Source organism: Muscardinus avellanarius, assembly GCF_963383645.1.
Source record: "Muscardinus avellanarius genome assembly, chromosome: 13".
Taxonomy (NCBI): domain Eukaryota; kingdom Metazoa; phylum Chordata; class Mammalia; order Rodentia; family Gliridae; genus Muscardinus; species Muscardinus avellanarius.
In genome coordinates, this window is record NC_137799.1 from 79,838,586 (window position 1) to 79,862,916 (window position 24,331).

Below are 24,331 nucleotides of genomic sequence, written 5' to 3' on the forward strand. Positions count from 1 at the left end.
CCTGTTTCCGGGTGGGGGTGGGGGAGAACAGAGAAGAGCCTGGTGGGAACAGGGCTGTGGCTTCTTGACTTTTCAGCTTATCCAGAATGTTCCAAATTGAGTGCAATTGCTTAAGATTAGGTCCCACTCTCATTAACAGCTCATGGGAGAGAGACAAGGATTCAAATAGCTGAACACATTGGGCATCGAGTCTTACCAGGAGTCACGCTGTTGAACATGCACCTCCACCCAAATGCCCAACGTGAATCAAGGGAGCGATCACATATGGTGAGTATTGTAAAATAAATACATTTTTACAATGAAGTACTTCTGCTTTTGAATTTTTGAATATTACCCTTTTTTTTTTTTGATGGTACTGGGGTTCCTGGAAACCCTTCTACCTCCAGGCTACACTCCTAGACCTATTTTATTTTATTTTTTTATTTGGAAACAGGGTCTCTTAAGCCAGCGAGGCTGGCTCCGAAGCAGCACGATCCTCCTGTCTCCGCCTCCCAAGCGCTGGGATTACAAGCGTGCGCCACCACGCCCGGCTGAATATTACCCTTTTATTTTTGAGATGTCAGCAGAAGGCTTCCAACTACTTTTTTTGGGAAGGGAGAGGCTGCCCTTTATCCTATGATTGGTCCGTCCTTCCGTTCTTCCTTCCTTCCTTTCCTCTCTCCCTTCATTTTTTTTCATTTTGTGGTAATGAGGACTGAACCTAGGGGCATACTACCTCAGAGTTATACCACCAGTCTTAATTTATTCTTTGATTTTGAAACAGGGTCTCGCTAAGTTGCGGAAGGCCTCCCTAAGTTGTTGAGGCTGGCTTCAAACCTCTTTTCTCAGCCTCCCAAGTACTAGGATTATAAGCATGAGCCATCAGGCCCAGTTCTTTAAGTATGTTGTCAGTAGATAGTACACTGATGTCCTTACTTGGCAAAACAACAAAACAAACCTCAACCATTAAATTTTGTCATTTCTTGTACCCTCATTTATATTGCATTTAAAAAACGTTTTTGGTGGATGTGAGGTTCTAATGCTGAGCTACACCCCTAGTTCTGTTTTATTTTTATTAATTAATTAACTAATTAATTTCAGCACTGGGGATGGAACCCAGGGGGCATTCTACCCTCAACCTACACTCTCAGCCCTATCTTTCTTTCTTTCTTTCTTTCTTTCTTTCTTTCTTTCTTTCTTTCTTTCTCTCTTTTTTGTTTGTGGTACTGGGGTTTCTGGAAACCCTTCTACTTCTGGGCTACACTCCCAGACCTACTTTTTATATTTTTATTTGAAAACAGGGTCTCCTAAGCCAGTGTGGCTGGCTTTGAACCTGCGCGATCCTCCTGTCTTCACCTCCCAAGCACAGGGATTACAAGCTTGCTCCACCACGCTCGGCTCTCAGCTCTACTTCTAATTCTTTATTATGAAAACAGGGTCTCACTAAGTTGCAGAGGACCTCACTTAGTAGCTGAAGTTGGTGGTGAACCTGTGATCCTCCTGTCTCTGCCTCCCCAAGTACTGGGATTACAAGCATGTGCCACCACACCTGACTACTTTATTCTAAAAATAGGGCCTCGTGAAGTTCCTGAAGCTAGCCTTAAACCTGCAATCCTCTTTTCTAAGCCTCCAAAATACTCAAGTGTGCCACCAGGCCTGGCTATCCCTTCATTTATTTTTGGGTGGTTTGCTAGAGCATCAATTCTGAACCCTGAAGTTTATATAGCCTTAGAGATCACTTGGCTCATCCCTTCTTTTTGTACAAATGAAACCGGCCCAGTCTGCAGTACACACCCCAGGTCATAGAGTGGGAAAACCAGGAAAGAAACTAAATCAATTCCACTAAGATCTTTCCATCAGTCCAAGCTGCTGCAAAGCACTTTATTACCCAGAGCACAGAAAGGATAGTTGTCAGGCTCGGACGCATAATGGATGCCATTCTTATTGATGTATTATTGATGGGCACATATTTACTGTGCCCACTGAATGGAAAGGACTATTGGTCCCCGCGTCAGTGCCACATCTGTGCATACACACGAGATGAGGCTACCGCATCAATTACGTACCATGTTCAGAACAAGGGGCTGTGGCCGTGGCACTAGACATAGGCTTGCGTTGTTATCTGCTTGGAAACTCTTGCAGTTCAGAAACAATGAGGAACGAGGGCAGTCAAGACACTACACAGAGAGTTCTGTGGGGAAGGAAGGGGGAGAAACTCCTACAGCCCAAAGTCAGTTTTATCCAAACGGGAACCCCAGCTCTAAGCTAGTTAGCAGTCTGGCCTGTCCGAGGCAGTGTTTGGGTTAATGTCGGGCAAATCCCATCAGCTATGAGCAGGTGAAGGTGTGGGAGGGGTGAGACATGAGAAAGGAGGCAAGTGGCTGGGTTGAGTGACTAGGGCAAGCTGCAGGGTGGGACCAGAAATCCCGAAGCCACCTATCTGTTTTGTTGTGGTATTGGGGGGTTGAACCTAGGGGCATTCTACCTCTGAACTATACCTGACACCTTTTATATTTTATTTTTTGTTTCAAAACAGGGTCTTGCTAGGTTGCTGAGTCTAAGTTGCTGAGGCTGGCCTCCAACCTGCAATCCTCCCGTCTCAGCCTCCCAAGTACTGGGATTACAGGTGTGCATCACCAAGCCTGGCTGAAGCATCAAAGAACACTGTTGGATGCCCAGGGCAGCTTCAACTGAACTTCAAGTTCCAGCAGGAACGGTCCACGTTTGCATCATTCTATTATCTTATTGTCTTTGCTCTCTTTAAAAATTATTTAAAAACAAACTTAAAAAGTCTGCCAGGCTTCAAATATATTCAGCTGCAGACTTCATGAAGGAAACACAAGTTGGATCAACTACAATCTGCACGTCCTATGATGTCTCTGGAGAAGCAACCTTTTGACCTTTCCAGCTCATCAACTCAGGGCATCTGTCACTAGGAAATATCTACCACCTCCAACCTTATGGCATTTTAATGTAGTTTATTTTCCCAATGTATGCAAAGCACATGCATAGAGAAGAACAGACCAGGAGGGTCCAGAACAAACCCCAAGTGAATCATTTTAGATTTTTATACATTTTTCACCCTAAAATTTTTTGACTCTTTTCCCCCAAAAACAGCATGTGTTTATGTTTAATTCATTTTACTACCAAATATGTGCATATGGATTCTAAATTACAGAGCAGTTCCACTCAGAATGTGATGAATCAGCAGATGGTAAGGAAGAAAGTTAATTTCCTAACACTAAAATAGTGTGAGCTGACGACTGCAAACAAAATGATGTGCTTTCCAGATGCATCTAAAGGACAGTCTGATACATACAGATCTCATGTAAATAGATCATTGATTATATATGTACATGTATGTATTGTATCACATTCTATAACCACATATTTTGTGTGTGTGTGTATGTGCGTTACTGGGGATTGAACCTAGAAGCATTCTATCTCTGAGTTACACGGCCAGTCCCATTTTATTTTGAAACAGGGTCTCACTAAGAGAACAGCCAAACTAAATCGCTGAGGCTGGCCTTGAACCTGCGATCCTCCTGTCTCAGCTTCCCAAGTACTAGGATTACAAGTGTGTACCACCACGCCAGGCTCCAGTCTGTTTTTAAGAGTGAAATGTTTTTGGGACTTCTCATTTACTTTACTGAACAGATATTTTGACTCTTCTTTCACAGAACAGGGCAGCCTTTTCCTACTTGTTTGAACTTTGCTCTCTTTTGGTAAACATAGAACTCTCCCAAGGCTGGAGTTTCTGAATAGGTAATCCTTGCCCTGTCCCTACACCAATCACTTTGTTTTAATGAGTTCACTAGTAGGACTTCATAGTTTCATTTTACATAAGTTCTTATGGAAGTGGTTTTTTCAATTTTTTTTCTTCAGATATACAATAGGTTATATTATTGACTGCTCTTTACGTGTGTAGTACTGGGAATTGAACCCAGAGGTATTCTACTTCCAAGCTACATCCCCAGACTGATTTTATTTCTTATTCGGAAGCAGGGTCTCACTAGGTTGCTGAAAGCCTCCCTAATTGCTGAGGCTGTCCTTGAACCTCGATCCTCCAGTCTCAGCCACTAGGTAGTCTAGTAGCTAGACTACTATTTCCAGTTTATGCACGCTGCCTTTCCTGAATGCTCCAGGCCTAGCTTCCCAGGGGACTCAATCTGCTAGGTTGGGGCCATGTGGGTAAACTTCTGTCAAGTGTCAAATAGCAAATGTTTAGGTTTGCAGGCTGCTACTCAATCTTGCGTTCCTAATGAAAAAGCCAACAGACAATACACAAGCAAACGAGCATGGTCAAGTCCTACTAAAACTTTACGGCCACTGAAGTCTGAATATTTTTAATTGTCACGTGCCACAAAATATTATTATTAATTTTCTGATTTTTTCTCGGTCATTAAAAACATGTAAAAAAAAAAAAAAATAAAAAACATTCGTCGAAGGTCGCATCAGACCAGGCTGCAGGCAGGCAGTAGTTTGTCAACCCCAAAGACAAGAAGGGGTCAAGACCTGATCCTGTCCCCGGGGTTTTCTCCCAACAAATGGCAGCGCTGTCGATTTCAGGATTATTGCGGGGCCTAAAAGCCTCACGCCGTCGCGAGTAGGGACAGGGCTCTCGGGACGCGATCCGGTTCCGGGCTGCGGCGCAGCAACACTCTGGAGCACCGGGGCCCACGGGCGGCCGCGGCAGGTACTCACCAGGAGCGGGTTCGAGGCTCCCCTGCGCGCGCTGGTCACCAGCCGGCGGGCACGGCCGCAGGCTATCGCGGAGGCGGCGGCCCTTCGGCGCGGGCCGGGTCACGCCGGCCCCGGAGGTCCCTTCCCACTCGGGCGGACGCGGCGCGGAGGTCGGGGCGGGGCTTCGGCGAGCGTGGCCGCGCCCTCGGGGGCGCGTGTCCCGGCGCGTGCGCGCGGCGCCCGGGCCGGGCTGCGGCTGGCCCCGCGCCGTGCGCGCCCCCGCCCGGGAGCCAATGAGCGCTCGGCAGGCCCGGCACTTCCTGGTCGGGCGGCGGCGCGCAGAGGCTCGGGCGCGCGGGCGGGCACTCGGCGGAGGCGCGCTTCCCGCGGCGGGGTGCGCGCAGGTCCTCGGCGGTGCACGGTTGCGCGGCGCTCCGAGAGAAACTTTGGGGCGCTCCGAGTGCCGGCTGACGCGGCGATCGCCGGGCTCCCCGCGTGTGGTCCTGAAGATCGGCCGCTCACGGAAGCGAGATGTCGAAGCCGCCTCCCAAACCAGCCAAACCGGGTAAGGAAGGGGCGCTGCCCGCGCTCCCTGCCCGGGCTGCGGACCGCGCGCCACGCCCAGCTCGCGGGACCCGGCCGGGGCCGCGCCGCGCAGGGCCGGCGTCGCCGGTAGCCGGAGGAAATCGAGGACTTGGGAATCTAAGCATGCTTAAGAAGTTATCCTCGGTGTGGCAACATTAACGTTCGCCCCAACTTTCCAGCGTGTGTGATGGCAACACCCCATCGCGGCTTTCCAGGAAGGCAGGGCCACGGGGCTCTCCTGGTAAAAAACTAAATAAATATGTCTGGGAACGATCTGAGCCACTTCCCCTTTTCGCAGTGGGTGTCACTGTCAAGTTGGAGCTCTTGACCGCCGGCGCGAGCGGGAAGTGCGGGCTGCGGGCTGGGGCGGCGGCCCCGGCCCCGGGGGCGGGGGGGTGCCGGGGGGGGGTGCTGGCCGTCACCTGGGCCGGGGGCGGCTGGAGCTGCCTGGGACCCGGGGCGGGGGGCGCTGATCGTCTCCTGGGCCGGGGGCGGCTGGAGCTGCCTGGGACCCGGGGGGGGGGGCGCTGATCGTCTCCTGGGCCGGGGGCGGCTGGAGCTGCCTGGGACCCGGGGGGGGGGGCGCTGGCCGTCACCTGGGCCGGGGGCGGCTGGAGCTGCCTGGGACCCGGGGAGGGGGTGCTGGCCGTCACCTGGGCCGGGGGCGGCTGGAGCTGCCTGGGACCCGGGGGGTGGGCGCTGATCGTCTCCTGGGCCGGGGGCGGCTGGAGCTGCCTGGGACCCGGGGGGGGGCGCTGATCGTCTCCTGGGCCGGGGGCGGCTGGAGCTGCCTGGGACCCGGGGGGGGGGCGCTGATCGTCTCCTGGGCCGGGGGCGGCTGGAGCTGCCTGGGACCCGGGGGGGGGCGCTGATCGTCTCCTGGGCCGGGGGCGGCTGGAGCTGCCTGGGACCCGGGGGGGGCGCTGATCGTCTCCTGGGCCGGGGGCGGCTGGAGCTGCCTGGGACCCGGGCGGGGGGCGCTGGCCGTCACCTGGGCCGGGGGCGGCTGGAGCTGCTCGGCCCGGGAGAACCGGGCGGCGGGGCGGCCTCGGCGCTCACCGATCCTGCGACCCTCGCCCTCTGCGCTCGCCGCCCGGCTTTAACGCGCTTTAACGCGCCGAACCGAGGACGGGGAGAATATAAAGTTCCTCAAAGCAGTTTCCTTGGGCGGTCGTCCTTGTTAATTTTTGCCTCCGTTCTTAGTGTATTTTCTGTGATGTGGAGAATTTAAAAGGACTAGCGTGTTTTAATTCGCGAACGCAATAAACGCCTAGGTGTATTCTGTTGGATAGGTAGTTACGGGAAACGTAGGAAGTGGGAAATAACTGCTGTGGACTCAGGTCCTTTCTTCCAATCTCGTGTAATTTCGGTATTGCAAAGGTTAAAACTTTATTTACGTCAAAATTTGAAATGTCTTTTGTTGCGAGAGAGTTTCAACGATTAATTTTTTTTCTTTGTTTCAGCACTACGGCTTTCCTTATTTTGCAGTTTTTTAAATTTACGATACTGTATTTGAAAGTAATGAACACACTCTCCCAAGTGAAACAGTCATTCACAGAGGACTTAAATTTTGGAAGGAAGTTGCAGAGACAGGCTCTGCCCAGAGCAAATATGGGGCGTGGCTAGAATTGGGCTCTCATCAGCATTTGCTGTGGAATCTGGTGAAGAATTTGCATTTTAAGTGCATTTGGATGAGGTGACAGCGTCTGAACTCAGATGTAAAGCAGGACCTCAAATATCCAACACAGCAAAATTTTTCCTTTATGCTGAGCAAAGTAGTTTATTTTATTGGCACTAGAAACAAGGTAGCTACACCCCACCTGCTCCCCCTTTTAATTTGAAACAGTCTTCTTGTCAAGTTGCCGGGAGTCAGGCTAAATTGCTGAGGCTGGCCTCCAATCTGGGATCCTCTGTCTCAGCCTCCCAAGTACTGGGATTACAGGCCTGTGCCACTTGCCTGGCAAAGGTACTTTATTTTAAAGAGTGTCCCGAGAGAGTCAGTTCATGAGGTTTTCATTCCTCCAGACACAGTAAGTGAGGCATGTGTTGCATCTAGAGGTCCATGAAGGTGTGCTTGTGTGTGAGGGAACTTGTCCAGTGTGTGTATGCACACTTAGTGTGGCTTAGGGATCATCCTGTTACCCATTGGGGACACATGCACAGAGCATTGTGTGACATCCCTGCTTTCTCCTTCACTTCAGTAACACACATGCTTAAGCTTGACTGCCATTTAGGGATGAGAGACAAACATAAAGTTAGCACTGAAATTGGTCTGTTGGCGTGTGTGTGTGTGTGTGTGTGTGTTACTAGAGATTGAATGCAGGGGCTCTACTTCTGAGTTATACCCCATACCTGTTTTATTATTTTGAAGCAGGGTCTCACTGAGTTGCAGAGGTCCTCGCTAAGTGCTGGAGGCTGGCCATAAACCTGCAGTACTCCTGTCTTCCAGGTGAGCATCATCGCACCTGGTTTGTTTTAGTAACTTATAACGGAAAACATCACTGTCAATCCGACTTGAATCTGTGCTTCCAAGCTGGCTGGCTTGGAAACAGAGGTGCCCTAATATAGTACTGGCCCACACTTACTGCCTGCCAGGTGCTGGCCAGGTCGCTTTGACTTGTTTTTTACTCATTCTTTCCTCCCAACCACCGTATGAGGTCAGTATCACTTTTGTTCCCACTGCATAGGTGGAGAAATGAAGGCAAAGTACAGAAAGGTTAGTTAACCTGTCTAAAGTCAGCAGCTGGTGGAGGTGGTGGCAGGCAGGATTACAACCCAGGACTGGGGGCTTCTGGTCTTCAGTCAGACCCTCTTGTCACAGTGCACAGGTCACCTCCTGGTTGGTAGCAACAGGGGAGTGGTATTGCACTTAGTTTTCTGGTCCTGTAGGCAAGTTGGATCAATCAAAGAGCCAAAGGCAAGCTTGGAATTGATGAGGGTATGTGTAATTTTTTGTTTATGGTTTTTGGTGTGTATGTTGGGGGGGGTGAGGTGCTGGAGATGGAACCCAGGGGTATTCTAACCCTGAGCTACACCTCCAGGCCTTTCTTTAAAAAAATTCTTTTTAAAAATTTTGAAACAGTCTCACTAAGTTGCTGAGAACCTCTCTAAATTACTAAGGCTGGCCTCAGAGCCGCCATCCTCTTGTTTTAGCTCCCCAGGTACTGGTATTACAGGCATGTGCCATTGTATCTGGTGGTTTGTTGCTTTTTATGCCCTGTCTCATCACAAAAGGCTTCTAAAAATATGAATTATCTCAGAGAGAGAGAGAGAGAGAGAGAGAGAGAGAGAGAGAGAAAGAATACAATAAAGAAAGGTCTTGTAGAGGGTGGGAAGAATAATAAGAGGAAATGAGTAGAAAAATTAGCATATCATTATGCATTCTTTATTTTTTTGTACTGGGGATTGAACTCAGAAGCCTTCTACCTCTTGAGCTACTCCCAACTCCTATTTTATTTTATTTTTACATTTGAAACAGTCTTACTAAATTGCTGAAGCTGGCTTTGAACCTGGAATCCTCCTGTGTTAGCCTACCAAGTACTGGGATTACATGCATGTGTCACCACATTGGACTGGGCCTTTATAAGTTCCTATTAAGTTACTAAGGAAGGGCTAAGACTTGGTTCCAGGCTTCAAGAAGAAAGGCAGAGACCAATTACAAGATCCCTAGTACTTAAAAATGAGCATGCGTTACTTGCTCTGAGAAGGAGTTGTTACTTTAATGGCACTGAAAACAGAGACTTTCCCCATGGCTTCTCTGGTGTTGGAGCGCACTGGATGGACACTATGAGATACAGGATACGACTTCCTTCAGGGCAGGATCCTGACAAAACAATGTGTCTCAATTCATAGGCAGTATTGAGAGGAAAGAAGCCAGACCAAGGGGACCGGGGACTGCCTGGTTTTAATAAATAATGAGGTACACTGAGCTGTAAGGTGAGTTACTGTGTCTTTCGGGATGATCAGCATATACCCAGAAAGGAGACTAATGACAGAAGGAGGCTGCGCAGACAAGTCCTGAGCAGATGAGGGTGAGAGAGCCCAGCAGCTACCTTGATACTAGCCGGAAGCATATTAGGATCCTCTCCTTTGTATTTTCAGCCTTATCCAAATTTTTGCTAGTAGTTTATATTTTAGGCCCCATAGTAGACACTGAGGTTCCAAGGAACAATAAGATATATCTTATCCACGGAGATTCTGAGTCAATTTAGGGAGATATATATGTGTCTGTCTATAGATATTATCCTAGATTGCCCCATATCTAATGGATTTTTGGTTGATCTCACCTGTTTTGTTAAAAAAAATTGTAATTAAAAAATAAAAGATGAAGCCAGGCGTGGTGGCATATGCTTGTAATCCCAGCATTTGGGAGGCTGAGACAGGAGGATCGCGCAGGTTCGAAGCCAGCCTCAGCTACTTAGTGAGGCTCTCAGCAACTTAGTGAGAAATAAAAAAGTATAAAAATAGGTCTGGGAGTGTATCCCGGAGGTAGAAGGGATTCCAGGAACCCCAGTACCATCAAAAAAAAAGAGCTGGGAATATAGCTTGGAGGTAGGATGCTCCTGGGTTTACTCCCCCCTCTAAATACAACCCCCCAAAAAACAAAAAATACACGTCCCACAATAAAACAGCCCCCCCAAATAGAAAACTTGGCAAATACATATACATATATATATGTATATATATGTATATATATATATATATGAAATACATATATTAATTAAAATGTAAAAATAAAAATCTGGGCATGATGGCTCACACTTGTTATACCAGTACTTGGGAGGCTGAGACAGGATGTCAGGTTCACATCCAGCCTCCATTACTTTAGCGAGGCCCTCTGCAACTTAGACCCTGCTTCAAAAACAAAAAATAAAAATAGGTAAAAATTATGGGGCTGGGAGGGTTTAGCTCGGATGTACAATGCCCTTGGGTTCTATCTGTAGTACCGCAAGAAAAAGTAAAAATCATCTCGATGGTCTAGTGACAATTGCTACTTCCATTTGGTTGAATAGTCTGATTTTTTTTCTGCTGAAAAAAATCCCACTTTTTTTTTTCTAAAAAGAAAATAAAAGCATTTATCCTCATAATGCTGTGTGTAGTTTTAAATGTCTTACCCTGGGTCGGTACGTGTTTCTGAGAGTCTGTACAGTTTGGTTTCTATTCCGCTTGAAATATCAATTCTTTCACAGCTGGTCGATGCCCTTGTTTACTAATTTTTTTCTTGAGGGTCACCTTTGGCCGCTCATGGTTTGTCATTGAATGTAACTCTGGTTAGAGGTGTTGCAGTCATGGTCCTCCGCTCATTCTTTCTGCAACCTGCCTTTCCTTCTTCCAAACTAGCTCAGACCTTCAATTTTACATGTAAAACATTTATGTGGTTTTTAGCCACCATCAGGAGCCTTCCACTTCAGTTAGGGTGACCTACCAGAGTTATGAGTGTATAAGAGACAAGGTTGTTGTTGTTGTTGTTGTTGTTCTCACAAACTTTACTCTTCATTCTGAGACTTGATATTAGGATATGCTGAAGGATACTGAATGAGATTTGGACTTTAGAATCGCGTCATTCTAGGCAGGTTGATACAAATCCTTTGTAGTAGGGAACTTGATAACTGGCTTCGATCATTTCTTTCAAATGGCTTATTGATTTTGGTGGTGAAAGTAAAGAAATGTAAATATTTTATGTGTCTTGTGAAAAGTTCGTGGAACTTAGAAGAAGCAGTTGTTAATGTTCTGGATTCTTTTGTTAGTCATAGTAAAAGCATCATAAAAACTTTGAAGGCGTCACATATGTGCTGCTTAAATAACACTTTTGAGAAGAAAAAAGGTCTTCATTTTAAAACAATCTCAACTTTTGTGTCATGTTTTTCTTCCTAAATAAATGACTTAATTAAAGATAAGAGCATGGGGTTGCTTTGTAACACAAACAGAAACTGTTTTTCATAAATGATGTTCCATTTAGACCTGATGGCAAATAATCTCTGAGAAAAACATCTTGAAAATCCCAAGGTGATGATGCTGGTGATGCTGGTGATGTTAGTAATAGTTAACATTTATTTGGCGCCATGTGTAGGCACTGTACCAAGTACTTTATATGCTCCATCTCCTTTAATTATACTGACTTCCCAATGAGATAAGTTCTAACCTCCCAGTTTTATAGATGAAGTAATACTTAATAAGGTTAAGTAAACTACTCACAGTCTCAAAGCTAGTTCTGATTGGTGTTACCCAGGAGTAGAAACAAGCTTTAACTTGAGTCTCTGAATTTTGGGGCAGAGAGACCTGTGCTGCTGGACCTGGTGTTATTGGGCAACCACTTTTATTAACATATGCAGTTGTAATATTGGTATTTGCTTTGCATAAAAGTTTGTTGGATCAGTATTAAGACTACTAGACTGTAGGTTTTTTTTTTTTTTTAATTTGGTACTGGGGATTGAACCCACAGGCATTCTACCTCTAAGCCCAAATCATTTTTTTTTTAAAAATAGTGTTTTGTTATGTTGCTGAGAGTCTCACTGTATTTCTGAGGCTGACCCCAAACATGCAATCCTCCTGTCTCAGCCTTCTAAATACTGGGATTACAGGCATGCACCAACATGCCTGTTCACTGTAAAAATTTTTTTTTTTTTTGGTGGTACTGGGGTTCCTGGAAACCCTTCTATCTCCGGGCTACTCTCCCAGACCCATTTTTATACTTTTTATTTGGAAACAGGGTCTCTTAAGCCAGTGCGGCTGGCTTTGAACCTGCGCGATCCTCCTGTCTCTGCCTCCCAAGTGCGGGGATTACAAGCGAGCGCCACCACTCCCGGCTTCACAGGACAATTTTAAAAAGAGTAGATCAGCCTCACATTCCTTTGTAACTAGACAGGCACTAAAGTGTTTATAAAGGAAGGACATATAAAGAGTTTTGATACATAATAAAGTCATTTGCAAGAAGGCTGGGAGAGTTTTTTTGTAGCTTTACTACAAAGTAGCAAGGGCTGGAGTCTGTTCCGTGCTCGGCATATCCCCTCCGGTGTCCAGCTTCCCCCAGCCCGACTCCTGTGTGGCTAGGTTCCCCCCTGCACACTTTACACCCGCTGCTTAGTGAGAACTGTCCCCAGAGTTGTCCTCACTTGCCTAATGCACAGGGGAAGACACTTAAAAAAAAGAGACAAATTTTAGTGGGGTATTGTAAGTGAATTGTTAAGATTCCCTATCAAACAAATGAAAGGAGTTTGGGGAAAAACGATAACTATTGGTAGTGAGGGAGCTTCCTGGTTCTGCGTGGCGTTCCACTGTCCTGTAACCAGGCCTCCCTTCGTGTGTGTTGATGCCGTTTCCGATCCTTTGTTGTGACAGTGTTACTGCAGCCTCGTGCTCACACTTGCCGCTGCACAGGATGGAGTCCTGGCAGTGGGATTTCTTGTGTCAGAAGGGATGCTACCGTGCTTTTTGCAGACATTGTCTCATCGGTCATATCGGTTTACCTTTCTACCATACAGGTGTGTGCACGCCTGAGGCAGAAGAGTGACAACACGTTCGTTTGGAGATAATATCCCAGTGTGATCAGAGGGCTGGGATGAGCAAGCGAGGGGCTTGGGGAAACTGAGCTCTCTGAACGCAGGCGAGGGTGGCTGACTGAGCCCCTACAGCTTTAGCATAGTTGCAGGTAGCTCTGACTTTAGGAGTTCTCGAAGATTCCCGAGTCTCAGCTTCCTTTGCTTAAGACCAGGCTATGGCTGACACGCTGTCTGGCGAGGTTTGTGGGATTTCCTGCCTAGCATGCACTCTCTGACCTCTTCTGGGCCTTTGTTCTCCTGAATCAGTGCAGTTTTGTCTGAAGGTGGCTCCTGGAGGAGCAAAATCCAGCGTGTTCTCTCACGATCAATCCAGGCAGGGCTGCTGGCTTCGAAACATTGGGGCAGAAACCGTTTTCTCCGAAGTGAGTATACTGAATGCTGTGCCAAACTTGAGATGGTTTGTGACCTTATTTTCCCATTGGAGAATAATAAATCCTCTTCTGCTGAGTTGCATTTAGGTTCTGAATCCGCATCCCTCAGAGCAGCGCCTGCTGGAACCTGGGCCTCGGTTGAGCTCCTCTGTGGGGTCGAGTTGCTGCCTGTGTGAGACGCTAGCTTCCCCTTTCTGGGAACTCCACCCATGCAGTGGGGCTTCTGGCTCTTGCATAACACCTTGCCAGTCTCGAAGTCCAGTTCTGCACTTTAACACTGAGGCCTCAGGGGGTCCCTGCCAGGAGCTTTCCGGTCCCCAGGACTCGGCACTGGCTTGTAGGCGCTCTGATCACCACGACAGCCCCTTGCCCATGTCCTGGTTCTCGGTCGGGACCGGGTCTCTGATGTCATGACACCTGTTCTGGCACTCCTGGGTGACAGCACCTGGACATCCACTACTCTACCTGCCCTTACCCCTTGTCACTTGCCTTTTTTACTGCTGAGACAGGAGCTCAAATTGGACCTTTGGCTACAGTACCTGTGCCTTTCTGACATACCATCATCCCGCAGTTGGCCGGGGCCTTTCTACCTGGGTCAGGTTTTTACAGGAGCCACTTTCCCTCTTCAGGCCTAATCTTTGCCACATCTGAGAGGTGCGGGCAGCTGCTGTTTGAGTCTGATGATGGCACCTCGTGTTACTGGGTCCTGTCCTTGCTCAGGACTGTCCCGGTTTTCCTTGTTCGCATCAATTGGGACTTAGTTTCCGGCCCTTTCAATCCCGTGGGGTCCTGGGAATAAATTTACTGCTTCTTATCTGGTGAACAAATTTGCCTTCAGTGTTAAGCCAGTCATTTATTTATTGAAATTCCCTTCCCCCAAAGTACTTACATTAAATATAAGTATATATATACACAGACATATGTAGGCTAAAAATAAGTTTTTGAAAAGGGATTCTCTGTTTAAATGAATGGTGCTCACCAGGTACAGTGGTACATGCCTGTAATCCCAGTCTTCGGTGGTCGAGACAGGAGGATGGCAAGTTCAAGGCCAGCCTCAGCAACTTAGCCACATCCTCAGCGGCTTATCAACACCCTGTTTTAAAATAAAAAATAAGGCTGGACGTGGTGGCGCACTCTTGTAATCCCAGCATTTGGGAGGCTGAGACAGGAGGATCATGGTTTGAGGACAGCCTCAGTTACTTAGTGAGGCCCTTTGCAGCTCTGTGAGACCCTGTTTCGAAATAAAGAATAAATAAAAAAATAAGGCTGGGGGTATAACTTGGAGGTGGAATGCCCCTGGGTTCCATCCCCAGCACCACAATAAATAAATAAATAAAATAAAAATAAAGAATAAAAAGGACTAGGGTTGTAGTTTGGGTTCAGTCCCCAGCACCACAAAAATCAAAGACCCTCTAATGATAGAACTTTAGGTATAAACATGGTAGATATTAGAGGCCCAAGCTGTGCCATGGAGGAAGAGGAACTACGTGTACATGTTCCAATGAGATCATCTTAGAGCATGGTCGCTCATGACTGGCTATTGAGACAGCCAGGATTTGTGAGTTGGGAAAATATAAAGTTGATTATTCAATAACATCAGCTCTGTAGACCTAAGATCTAGGAATATGTCCTCAGTTAGTTTTAATTTTCTATGCAAACTCCCATTCAGAATCCTTCTTTCTTGAGAACTCCTATCTCGTTTCCTTCCTATCTCTTTTGGAAGTGACAGTTTTAAGCCAAGGATTCAAATTCAGACATCACTGTCTAGAAACTCACATCTGATTCTAGGAAGAAGGGTTTGGAGCTTTCCTCTCAAAGGAGGATGATAGATCTTCTCCTAAAAGAATGACTCTCTTTCTTTGTTCCGCCACTTTTGTTGGTCCCACATGTGAAACTATCCCCCCAAGGGAACTACTTCCCCAAGGAAACAACATTTATATATTTCTAGAGATTCTGATATAATGACAGAGTTAGGAACATAGAATAACAGCAATGGGAATGAGCTTGATTGTTATGGCTTCAAGTTCAAACAATTCTATTCATAGTTAAAAAATCATCTCAATGACCTTGAGTGTTAATTTCCCATAACTATCTTTGAAACCAAAGGTAAAGATGTGCAGTGTGTTAGGACGGATGACAAGGGCTGGTGGGTTACTCCTGCAGTACACAGTGAGCATAGAAGGTGGGCACACTCTCAGGGTTACCCTGAGCAGTGTAGATGCCCACTGCATGTCGGTGGCTGCCCACAGCTCCCTGGCTTTCCCTTCCTCCTCTGGGCAGAGAGGTTCCTTTCAGCTGTCACCCTGTCCACGTCTTACACGGCAGACAAATAGTACCGCAGGATCCGGGGTTGGGGAGGGAACCCGGGTATTCCTCAAAGCTTAAGGGCACACTCCACTTCTCCACCCCCAGGTTTGCAGAAAGACAAAATGACCTTCTGAGCATCTACCAGTGAAAAAGAGTTTAAATTAAACTCAAAAGACCATGTACATGCAAAGTACGAGCTGGGAGTGTGTGGCCTGGCCCTTGGCTGCTGGTGTGCACTGAGGGCAAGTTGGTGACGCACAAGGCTGCTGTCACCCCCCACCAGGCCTTGAGAGAAAGGGGATTTCTACCACATTAGCCCTGTACTTTGTTTTAATGACGGTCTCTGAAAACCACACCATTTCATTTATCTGGCCTCGTTGGCCTCTGGTGAAATCCCCAAGGATTCCGTCCTTTTGGGCATCCTTTCCTTCTCCCCAAATCTGAGCTGGCCTGGGAAAATACCTTGACACTTTGGGTTATGGTTACCCCCTGACCTTTTTGGGTGTCACTTGAACGCTTTGGGTATTTCCAGACACCCCAGCCCCACCCTCAATCTCAACTTTCAGATCAGGCCAGTGTGAAGCAGGGACCTGGGGCATCTGCTGCTAGGCTGTGGGTGGAGCCTGCCTCTGGGTAGAGAAGGAATGTCTTCTGGAGGCTGCCCGGCCCAGGCTGCCCGGCTACGAGGCAAGCCTCGCCACTCCTAGGAGAGAAAGTGACCAGAGGACCTGAGGGGAACCTTTGAAGTAGTGCTGCTGTGACTTGAGAGAACATAGTACTTGGGGAGCAATTTCTAGTGGGTGGGCTGTTGTCTTAGTGAGTAGATGGATCTCAGGACGGCTGAATGTTTGGGATGTCTTGCTGCTTTCTACATTTGGATTCTCTAAACGCACTTTCCTCTGGGCGTGGTGGCGCACGCTTGTAATCCCAGCATTCTGGAGGCTGAGACCAGAGCATCATAGTTCATGGACAGCCTCAGCTACTTAGAAAGGCCCTCTGCAACTTAGTGAGACCCTGTTTCAAAATAAAAAATACAAAATAGGGCAGGAGTCAAATGCCCCTGGGTTCCATCCCTAGACTCACAAAAAGTTTAAAAAAAAAAAAAAAACACCTCACTTTCCTCTTCTTGGTTGTGTTATTTGAGATTTGGACTTTTGCAGAGCCTTTTTATTTATTATTTATTTTGCGGTACTGGGGATGGAACCCAGGAGCATTCTACCTCCAAGCTACACCCCTAGCCCTAATTTTTATTCTTTATTTCGAAACAGGGTCTTTCTGAGTTGCAAAGAGCCTCACTAAGTAGCTGAGACTGTCTCCAAACAGCAGTTCTCCCATCTCAGCCTCCCAAATGCTGGGATTACAAGCGTGTGCCACCACGCCTGGCTTTGTAGAGCCTCTTGGATGCGGTGCATAAGAGAATGTGAAGCCTTTTGTTTCCTAACGGAGAGGGGTTTGGTTTTTAGAAGTATTGATGTTTCTTTGCTTTCTGTCATTTTTTTAGTGTTTTGTACATGTCTAAATCTGGTGTTATTATGCCACAATTCTGGTGTTAACTAGAAATAGTAAAATGCCCAGAGCCAAAGATTTGAGCCTTGTGTTTCTATCCAGGCAGCTTTGATCGAGTCCATAGCTTAGGCTCCTTTCTGTGTCCGCACTGATCTTTTCTCTTAGATGCTTTGTATATCCTTGGTTCAACAGTAGGTTTAAAAGGGTTCTGCTGTGAATATTGAACACATTTGTAGCACCATATTGTCTTGCTAGGGAATGCCTTTTTAGAGGTCTAAGATTAAGTCCATTTGAAATATATTCCAAGAACATCTCATTATTGCTAATAGTACCAGCTATCTAACTCTCCATATCTTTCATTTAGTTTCCATACACTGATTATACACTCCCCCTGTTTTTAAAAATATGAACTTTATGTTTTAGGCTTTTTTTCAATATTACTTCCAGTGGCCAAGTATAGTGTGTAAATTCCATATAATTAGAGAAGATGTATATGACCAGTGGGTTCTTTTTCTCAGAAGAGCAGTAACTCCAAAGCGTGCATACCTAAACCTATGCGTGCACTTCTTAAACTCTTGAGATTCACAAGTGAAATATAGTTCCTGTCAGGACCCAGGGAACATCTTTGCACAGCAGTGCAAAGACCTGGTCATTTGGAATTTGGACTCTGCTCTTTGGAACTTTAATGTTACCTGGGGAGAAGAAATAAAAATAACCAGCAGAAATGCTCCCTCAAGACGTAAAGGCAACCAAGTTTGCTGAAGGGAAAACATAAGCAAAAGGGAAAAAATGGATTATAAAAGCACACTGTTCATAAACAGAACCCTCTTGTCAGAAAACACACTGGCTACTGTTTTTAAGGATTCAGCCATTTCTGTAGCTGAAATCAAGACACATTTCAAATTCTTTAGCTTTTTTTCCTCCCCCTTTTCAGATTGCATACATGAGGTAGCAGGGGCGAGGTGATCTTGGAAAAGAAGGGATAAAGATGTCATATTCATAATCTTTTCTATTACACATGCAAATAGAATTAACCACATGACTTTAATTTAGTCAGGAATATGAATGCGTGGGAAGAAATGTATTCATTACATCTGTAGCTCTTGGATATTGCCCTGTTCCAGAGCACACTCTGATTTTCTTTCCAAGGGTTATAGCCTCTCATTTTATTTGCAAGAGCAGTGGGCTTTTGTGGAATGACATACATGGAAATCTGAGCCAAGCGGCCGGTTCTGCACTCACCGCCTCCTTTATGAGTGTTGGAATCCACAGAGCCCAGGGGGGGCCTGTGCTGACCCAGCAGATCACAGCTGTTTCCTCTCACCTCGGGAATGGAAATGATGGCCTTGACTCGCAGAGACCATCACACAGACTCCTCCTGCTCCATTCCCAGCAGAAAACATCCTGTTTCATCATGCACATTTAATAGAAAAAAATTTGCCTGTAGAAATCACGTTGTTACTTTCACTTGCCCTGAGAAAATTCTAATGTGGTGACACTTGTTTGTCATAGCACAGAACCTAAATTAAGATGAATACTTCTAGCTGGGCGTGATGGCGCAGGTTTGTAATCCCAGTATTTGGGAGGCTGAGTCAGGAGGATCGGGTTTGTGGCCAGCCTCGTCTACTTAGTGAGGCACTTTGCAACTCAGTGAGACCCTGTTTCAAAATAAAAAATCAAAAATAGGGATAGGGGTGTAGCTCAGGGGTAAAATGCCCCTGGGTTCAATCCCCAGTAACACACACACACACACACACACACACACACACACACACACACACAGTTCTTTCATTCTCTTTGTCAAACAGTACATTCATATTTTCCAATGATCAAATAATTCCTCCTCCTCTTTCTCCTCTTCCTCCTTTTCTTGTGAGGTTTAGATTGGTTGTTCCTATCTGCTTTGGGGGTAGATGGGAGAATATTTTTTTTATATTAGCTGAATTTTAAAATCCACAAAAAAGAGGAAAGATAATTTATTCTTTATAGAATCCTCAAGCAAGTCCCTAATTTGGTCAGATAGTTTGAAGTAGTGGTGTCCAAACAATTTTGACCTTGATTTCCACTAAAATAACATATTATACTTAATGACTCATTACATAAAATATGTAATATATGTATACCAGCACACACACAATCATAGGGGTATGCAGTTCATCTTGGCCTCATGTTTCTTCTTTTCTTTTTTCTTTTTTCTTCCTTTCTCCTTTCTTCCTTCCTTTTTTCTTTCTTTTTTTCTCTTTCTTTCTTTCTTTCTTTCTTTCTTTCTTTCTTTCTTTCTTTCTTTCGTACTAAAGGTTAAATCCAGAGGCATTCTACTTCTGAGTTACACCCTCGGTACGATGCTGAGGGACCTCCCTAAGTTGTTGAGTCTCCGTTTGGGCTGGCAGGAAGGAACGCCCACTTGAGTGTCAGGTCCAGCACGTCCAGACTTTTGCTCACACAGGGATCCTAGGTTGCGCTAGGATCCTATCGTTAACCCTTGTGCCTAATCATAGTTGCAGAACCAGTAATACCAACAAGGCCTGCCATTTGAATTGTTATCTTTTATTGACTTTGAAAATCAGGATCATACTCTAAATGTAACTTATTTCCAAGGTATGCTTTATATACACACTCTTTTTTTTCTTTTGTGGTACTGGGGATGAACCCAGGAGCATTCTTCCTCCGAGCTACACCCCCAGCCCTATTTTTTAATTCTTTATTTTGAAACAGGGTTTCACTGAGTTGCAAAGGGCCTCACTAAGTAGTTGAGGCTATCCGCGAACCATGATCTTCCCGTCCTAGCCTCCCAGATGCTGGAATTACAAGCGTGCACCACCATGCCCGGCTCACACTCACTTTATTATTTTGTGCTTTATTTATTAAAGTTCGTTCTTCTCTCAGTTAGTTCAAAGCATAAATGTATATTTATCACTGTCACAATTGATTATTATAATACTGTGAATTTTAAGATCAAAGTCCTTTCATAAGTTATAGGTATAGATTGAGAATTGACGTTGACATAGTGTGATTATCAATAATTTGGGGTAGCCGGGCATGGTGGCGCATGCTTCTAATCCCCGCGCTTGGGAAGCTGAGACAGGAGCATCACGCAGGTTCGAAGCCCCTTAGCTGTCTTAAGAGACCCTGTTTCCAAATAAAATATAAAATAGGTCTGAGAGTGTAGCCCGAAGGTTAGAAGGCCTCTGGGTTCCATCCTCAGTACCACCAAAAAAAAAAAAAAAAAAAAAAAAAAAATTGGGGGAAAGCATTGTATTTTTTGTGGGACTCCCATCCGTGAAATTGCATCATCATCATCATCATCATCATCATCATCATCATCATCATCATCAAGCACATCGTAAGCCCAGGAGATGAGGGAGGTACGTTTGACCTCAGCCCCTTTGCTGTTATACCGGAAGGAAGGTTTGCTAACACTGACGGTGTTGCCACAGACCGTAGCTATGCTGGCAGAGCTAGTGCAGAAATGGCTTGCTTTTACACAGAATTCATTTACACAGAGCACATGTCTCGTTTTGCAGAAGTCCCATCAGCCTGCTAAGGAACTGGGATTCTTGACCTTTTATATTAAACTTGAAAAATGGGGCTACCAGCCAGGCATGGTGTGATCCCAATACTCGGAGGCTGAGACAGGAGAAGGACAGCCTCAGCCACTTAGCCAAGCCCTCAGCAACCTAGTGAGACCCGTTTCAAAACAAAAAAAACCAAAAAGGGCAGCTGATCAGTATATAGCTTGTAGGTAGAATGGCCTTGGGTTCAATCTAGAGTACCCCTCCCCCCCACAAAAGGGTCTACTGGAATTTCTAATAAGATCATAATAATAATTTTTAAAATAAAGTTTCTGATTTACTCTTACATTTCCAATAATTCATTCTGTGAAGATGATATTTAACTTTGCCAAGTATCATCTTTTAATATTTGTCCATTTAGTTGCATGCTGATATGTATATTTGATATATTTAAAAAATTAATATCCATTTATCCATCTATTTGTCTATTTCCAATAAAACAAAAATTTCACAGAATCATAATTACTTTTACTAAGTATCATGCTCTTTGACCTGTCCTATTTAATTTTTCTTTAAGCTACTGAATTTTAGTTACACAATCTACTAATGGGTCATGATCTCCATTTAAGAATGTTAGACTCGCTGTACTTTGGGAAGAGTGAGGCAATTGGGGAGGGGTTGTTTTTGTATGTAGTATTTTAGTTTCGCAACAGATGCTGGGGAGAGTTTTCTAGTTACGTTCTTTTCCCCAAAATACAACTTAAGATCTCAAAGGTATGTTAAGACTTGTGAAAAATGAATTAATGTCACTGTTGAACAATTTTCTATAGTAGCTGTGCTAGTTTACACCCCCACAAGCAGTCCAAGAATTTCAGTTGTTTTAGATTTTTTTTTTTTTTTTTGGTTCTGGAAATTGAACCTATGGATTGAACCTACTTCTGACCCACTCCTCACCCTCCTTCCCTCCCTCCCTCCCTCCCTCCATTTCTTTCTTCCTTCCTTCCTTTCTTTTTTGCCATACTGGGATAGAACCCAGGGTCATTCTACCTCTGAGCTACACCCCAGCCCTGTTTTTTTATTCTCTATTTTTTGAAACAGGGTCTCACTGAGTTGCGAAGGGCCTTACTAAGTAGCCGAGGCTCTCTGCGAACTGCTATCCTCCTGTCTCAGCCTCCCACATGCTGGGATTACAAGTGTGCCACCACACCCGGCTTATTTTTTGTTTTCGACCAAGGTCTCACAGGGTTGCTCAGTGTCTTGCTAGCTGCTGAGCTTTTCCTCAAACCTACCTATCCTCTAGTCTCAGCTTCTCAAGTATTGGAATTACAGGCATGTGCCACCATGCCTGGCTTGTTTTATATCTTTATTCACATGTAGCATGGTTAATAAGTATGTGCACACGCGCGCGCACACACACGCACGCACACACACAGACATTTCAGATTGAGTATCCCTTGTCCTTATGACCAGAAGTGTTTCAGATTTCAGATCTTTGCAGATTTTGAAATATTTGCACAAACTTTCTGATGGAACATCTCTAATTTGAAAAGCCTGAATCTTAAATGGTCCAAATCTAAACTTTTAACTTTAGATCTTATTTTTTAGAGCAATTTCACGTTCATGGCAAAACTGAGTGGAAAGTGAGAGGCCCCCCATGTACCCTACAGTAGCCTCCTTCCCGTTCATTTTCTCCTCCCGAGTGGTCCACTTCTGAGTAAGTAGGCGCGTGTTGTCACCCGAGGGCCACAGCGTACATTAGGGCTCGTGTACGCTGCTCGTTCTCTGGGTGTGGACAGACGTTATGGACGTGAGCGCACCATTCCAGTATCGCGCAGAGCAGTTCCACTGCCCTAAAGGTCCTCTGTGATCCTCTTGTTTTCCTTTTCTTCGCACCAGCTCCTGGCAGCCACTGATCATCTTACCGTCTCCGTAGTTTTCCCTTTGCCACAGTGTCGTACAGTTGGAATCAAATAGTATATAGAATTTCAGATTGCTGTCTTCTACTTAGTAATACATACTGAAGTCTGGTCCATATTTTCATGGCATCTCAGCTTATTTCTTTTTAGTGCTAATAGCATTCCATTGTCTGGATTTAATAGTTCATTTTCCCATTGTCTGATGCCTTCCATTTTAGCCACCATAGTTGGTAGATAGTGGTTACCGCATCCAATTTAAATGAAGCCTACCCAAAATGTTTCAAGTCCCACGGCATTCCTAGAGAGGTCAGTGACAGACTTCATGTAGTGCAGTTACCCACAGTCTGATGTTTTGAGTGGTCATTTTTCCTGGTCTTTATTGTGTGTACCTTATAGTGAGCAGTGTTTTAAATTTATTATTTATTTTTTTGTGGTACTGGGGATTGAACCCAGGATCATTCTACCTCTGAGCTTTACCCCCAGCCTTATTTAATTTTTCATTTTGAAACAGGGTCTTGCTATATTGCTAAGGATCTGGCTAAGTTGTTAAGACCGACCTTGAATGTGTGATCCTCCTGTCTCAGCCTCCCAAGTACTGGGATGTCAGGCGTGCCCTACCATGCTTCGCAGAGCGATCCCTTTTTTTTTTTTTTTTTAACGCTGCCTCAGTGGCTCTCTAGAAGATTTTCCTCTACCCCATCACCAACTGAGAATAAAATAGATGAGGAATTCTATGTTTGAGTGAATAAGCCCTAAGTTGCCAGAGAGGCACTGACACACCCTGGGAAGCGGACATTTCTTTTCTCTTGCCTGTGGAAGACCCCACCCGAGATCCTCTGCCTCTGCTGCCGAGAACAGGAATTCACTTGCTTCAGAGGGAAACATAGAACTTGGTGGATGGCTGCCTAGCAGGCTCGCCCCTTCTCTGTCCAGGCTAGGGGCAGGAGTGTCCAAGAGAAAAGAGAAGGGCGAGGCTGGCAGAGGGAGGAGGCAGCTGGCGCCTGCTGCGCCGCTGTCCTGGGAATTTGTTTATCTTGCTTGTGTCCAGAGACCAGCCCTGCTCAAGTCCTTACTGTCCTCTCCAAGTGCTACATGTCGATGCAGAATCCACCCACATCATCAGACAGAAGGCCAGGCCTCTTCCCAGCCCCAGTCAGGTGAATGCAGGGGACTTCTGGTCATTCCCACAGTCTTTTCAAATTCCCTTTCTCTGTTATGTGTAGCCAGACAGGAAAAAATACGATCAAGCCAAGGGAGCCCCAAGGAGGCCTCTAATTTAGCTTCTTTGTATGTACGAGAACAGAGCTATTTCGCACTTTGTGAATCTGCCTTCTTTAAATAAATTTGGAATTGATCGGTGCCTGTTCTTGATGGTCTGTTATGATGTATACTGTTACCTTTTAGATGTCTACAGGAAGATAAAATAGATATTCGCTTTTCTTCACTTTTACATTTTACATAAACCTGCAGATCTATAGAATATTGTTCCAAGTTGAGTAAAATATCTAAAAATGATCAGGGATTTATGTATCTTTAATTTTTTTGAGAGAATATTCAGGATCACTAAACTATAAGCATGAAGGTTATCTGCTTTTCTTCTTCACATATTTCATTTATATTCACTCTTTTTCTTTTTCTTTCTTTCTTTTTTGTGGTACTGGGATTGAACCCTGGACATTCTGTTTCTGACCTACACCCTCCTTCTTATTTTATTTTATTTTATTTTATTTTATTTTATTTATTTTTTGTGGGTCTGGGGGTGGAACCCAGGGGCATTCGACCTTCGAGCTACACCCCCTGCCCTATTTTTTTTTTATTCTTTATTTTGAAACAGGGTATTACTGAGTTGCAGAGGGCCTCACTAAATAGCGGAGGCTGCCCAAGAACCTTAATCCTCTGGTCTCAGCCTCCCA

At 45.4% G+C, this 24,331-nt stretch overlaps 1 protein-coding gene across 1 annotated transcript in view; it reads left to right on the plus strand.

The window, feature by feature from the left end:
- Window positions 1–5,193: 5,193 nt before the first annotated feature.
- Window positions 5,194–24,331, plus strand: part of OSTF1 (osteoclast stimulating factor 1) — a gene marked incomplete at both ends in the record, with an annotated part of 56,570 nt that continues 37,432 nt past the window's right edge. Inside the window, one exon of the mRNA XM_080708388.1 lies at window positions 5,194–5,227. Coding sequence (XP_080564514.1) covers window positions 5,194–5,227 — 34 coding nt within the window. The remainder of the gene's footprint in view (window positions 5,228–24,331) is intronic.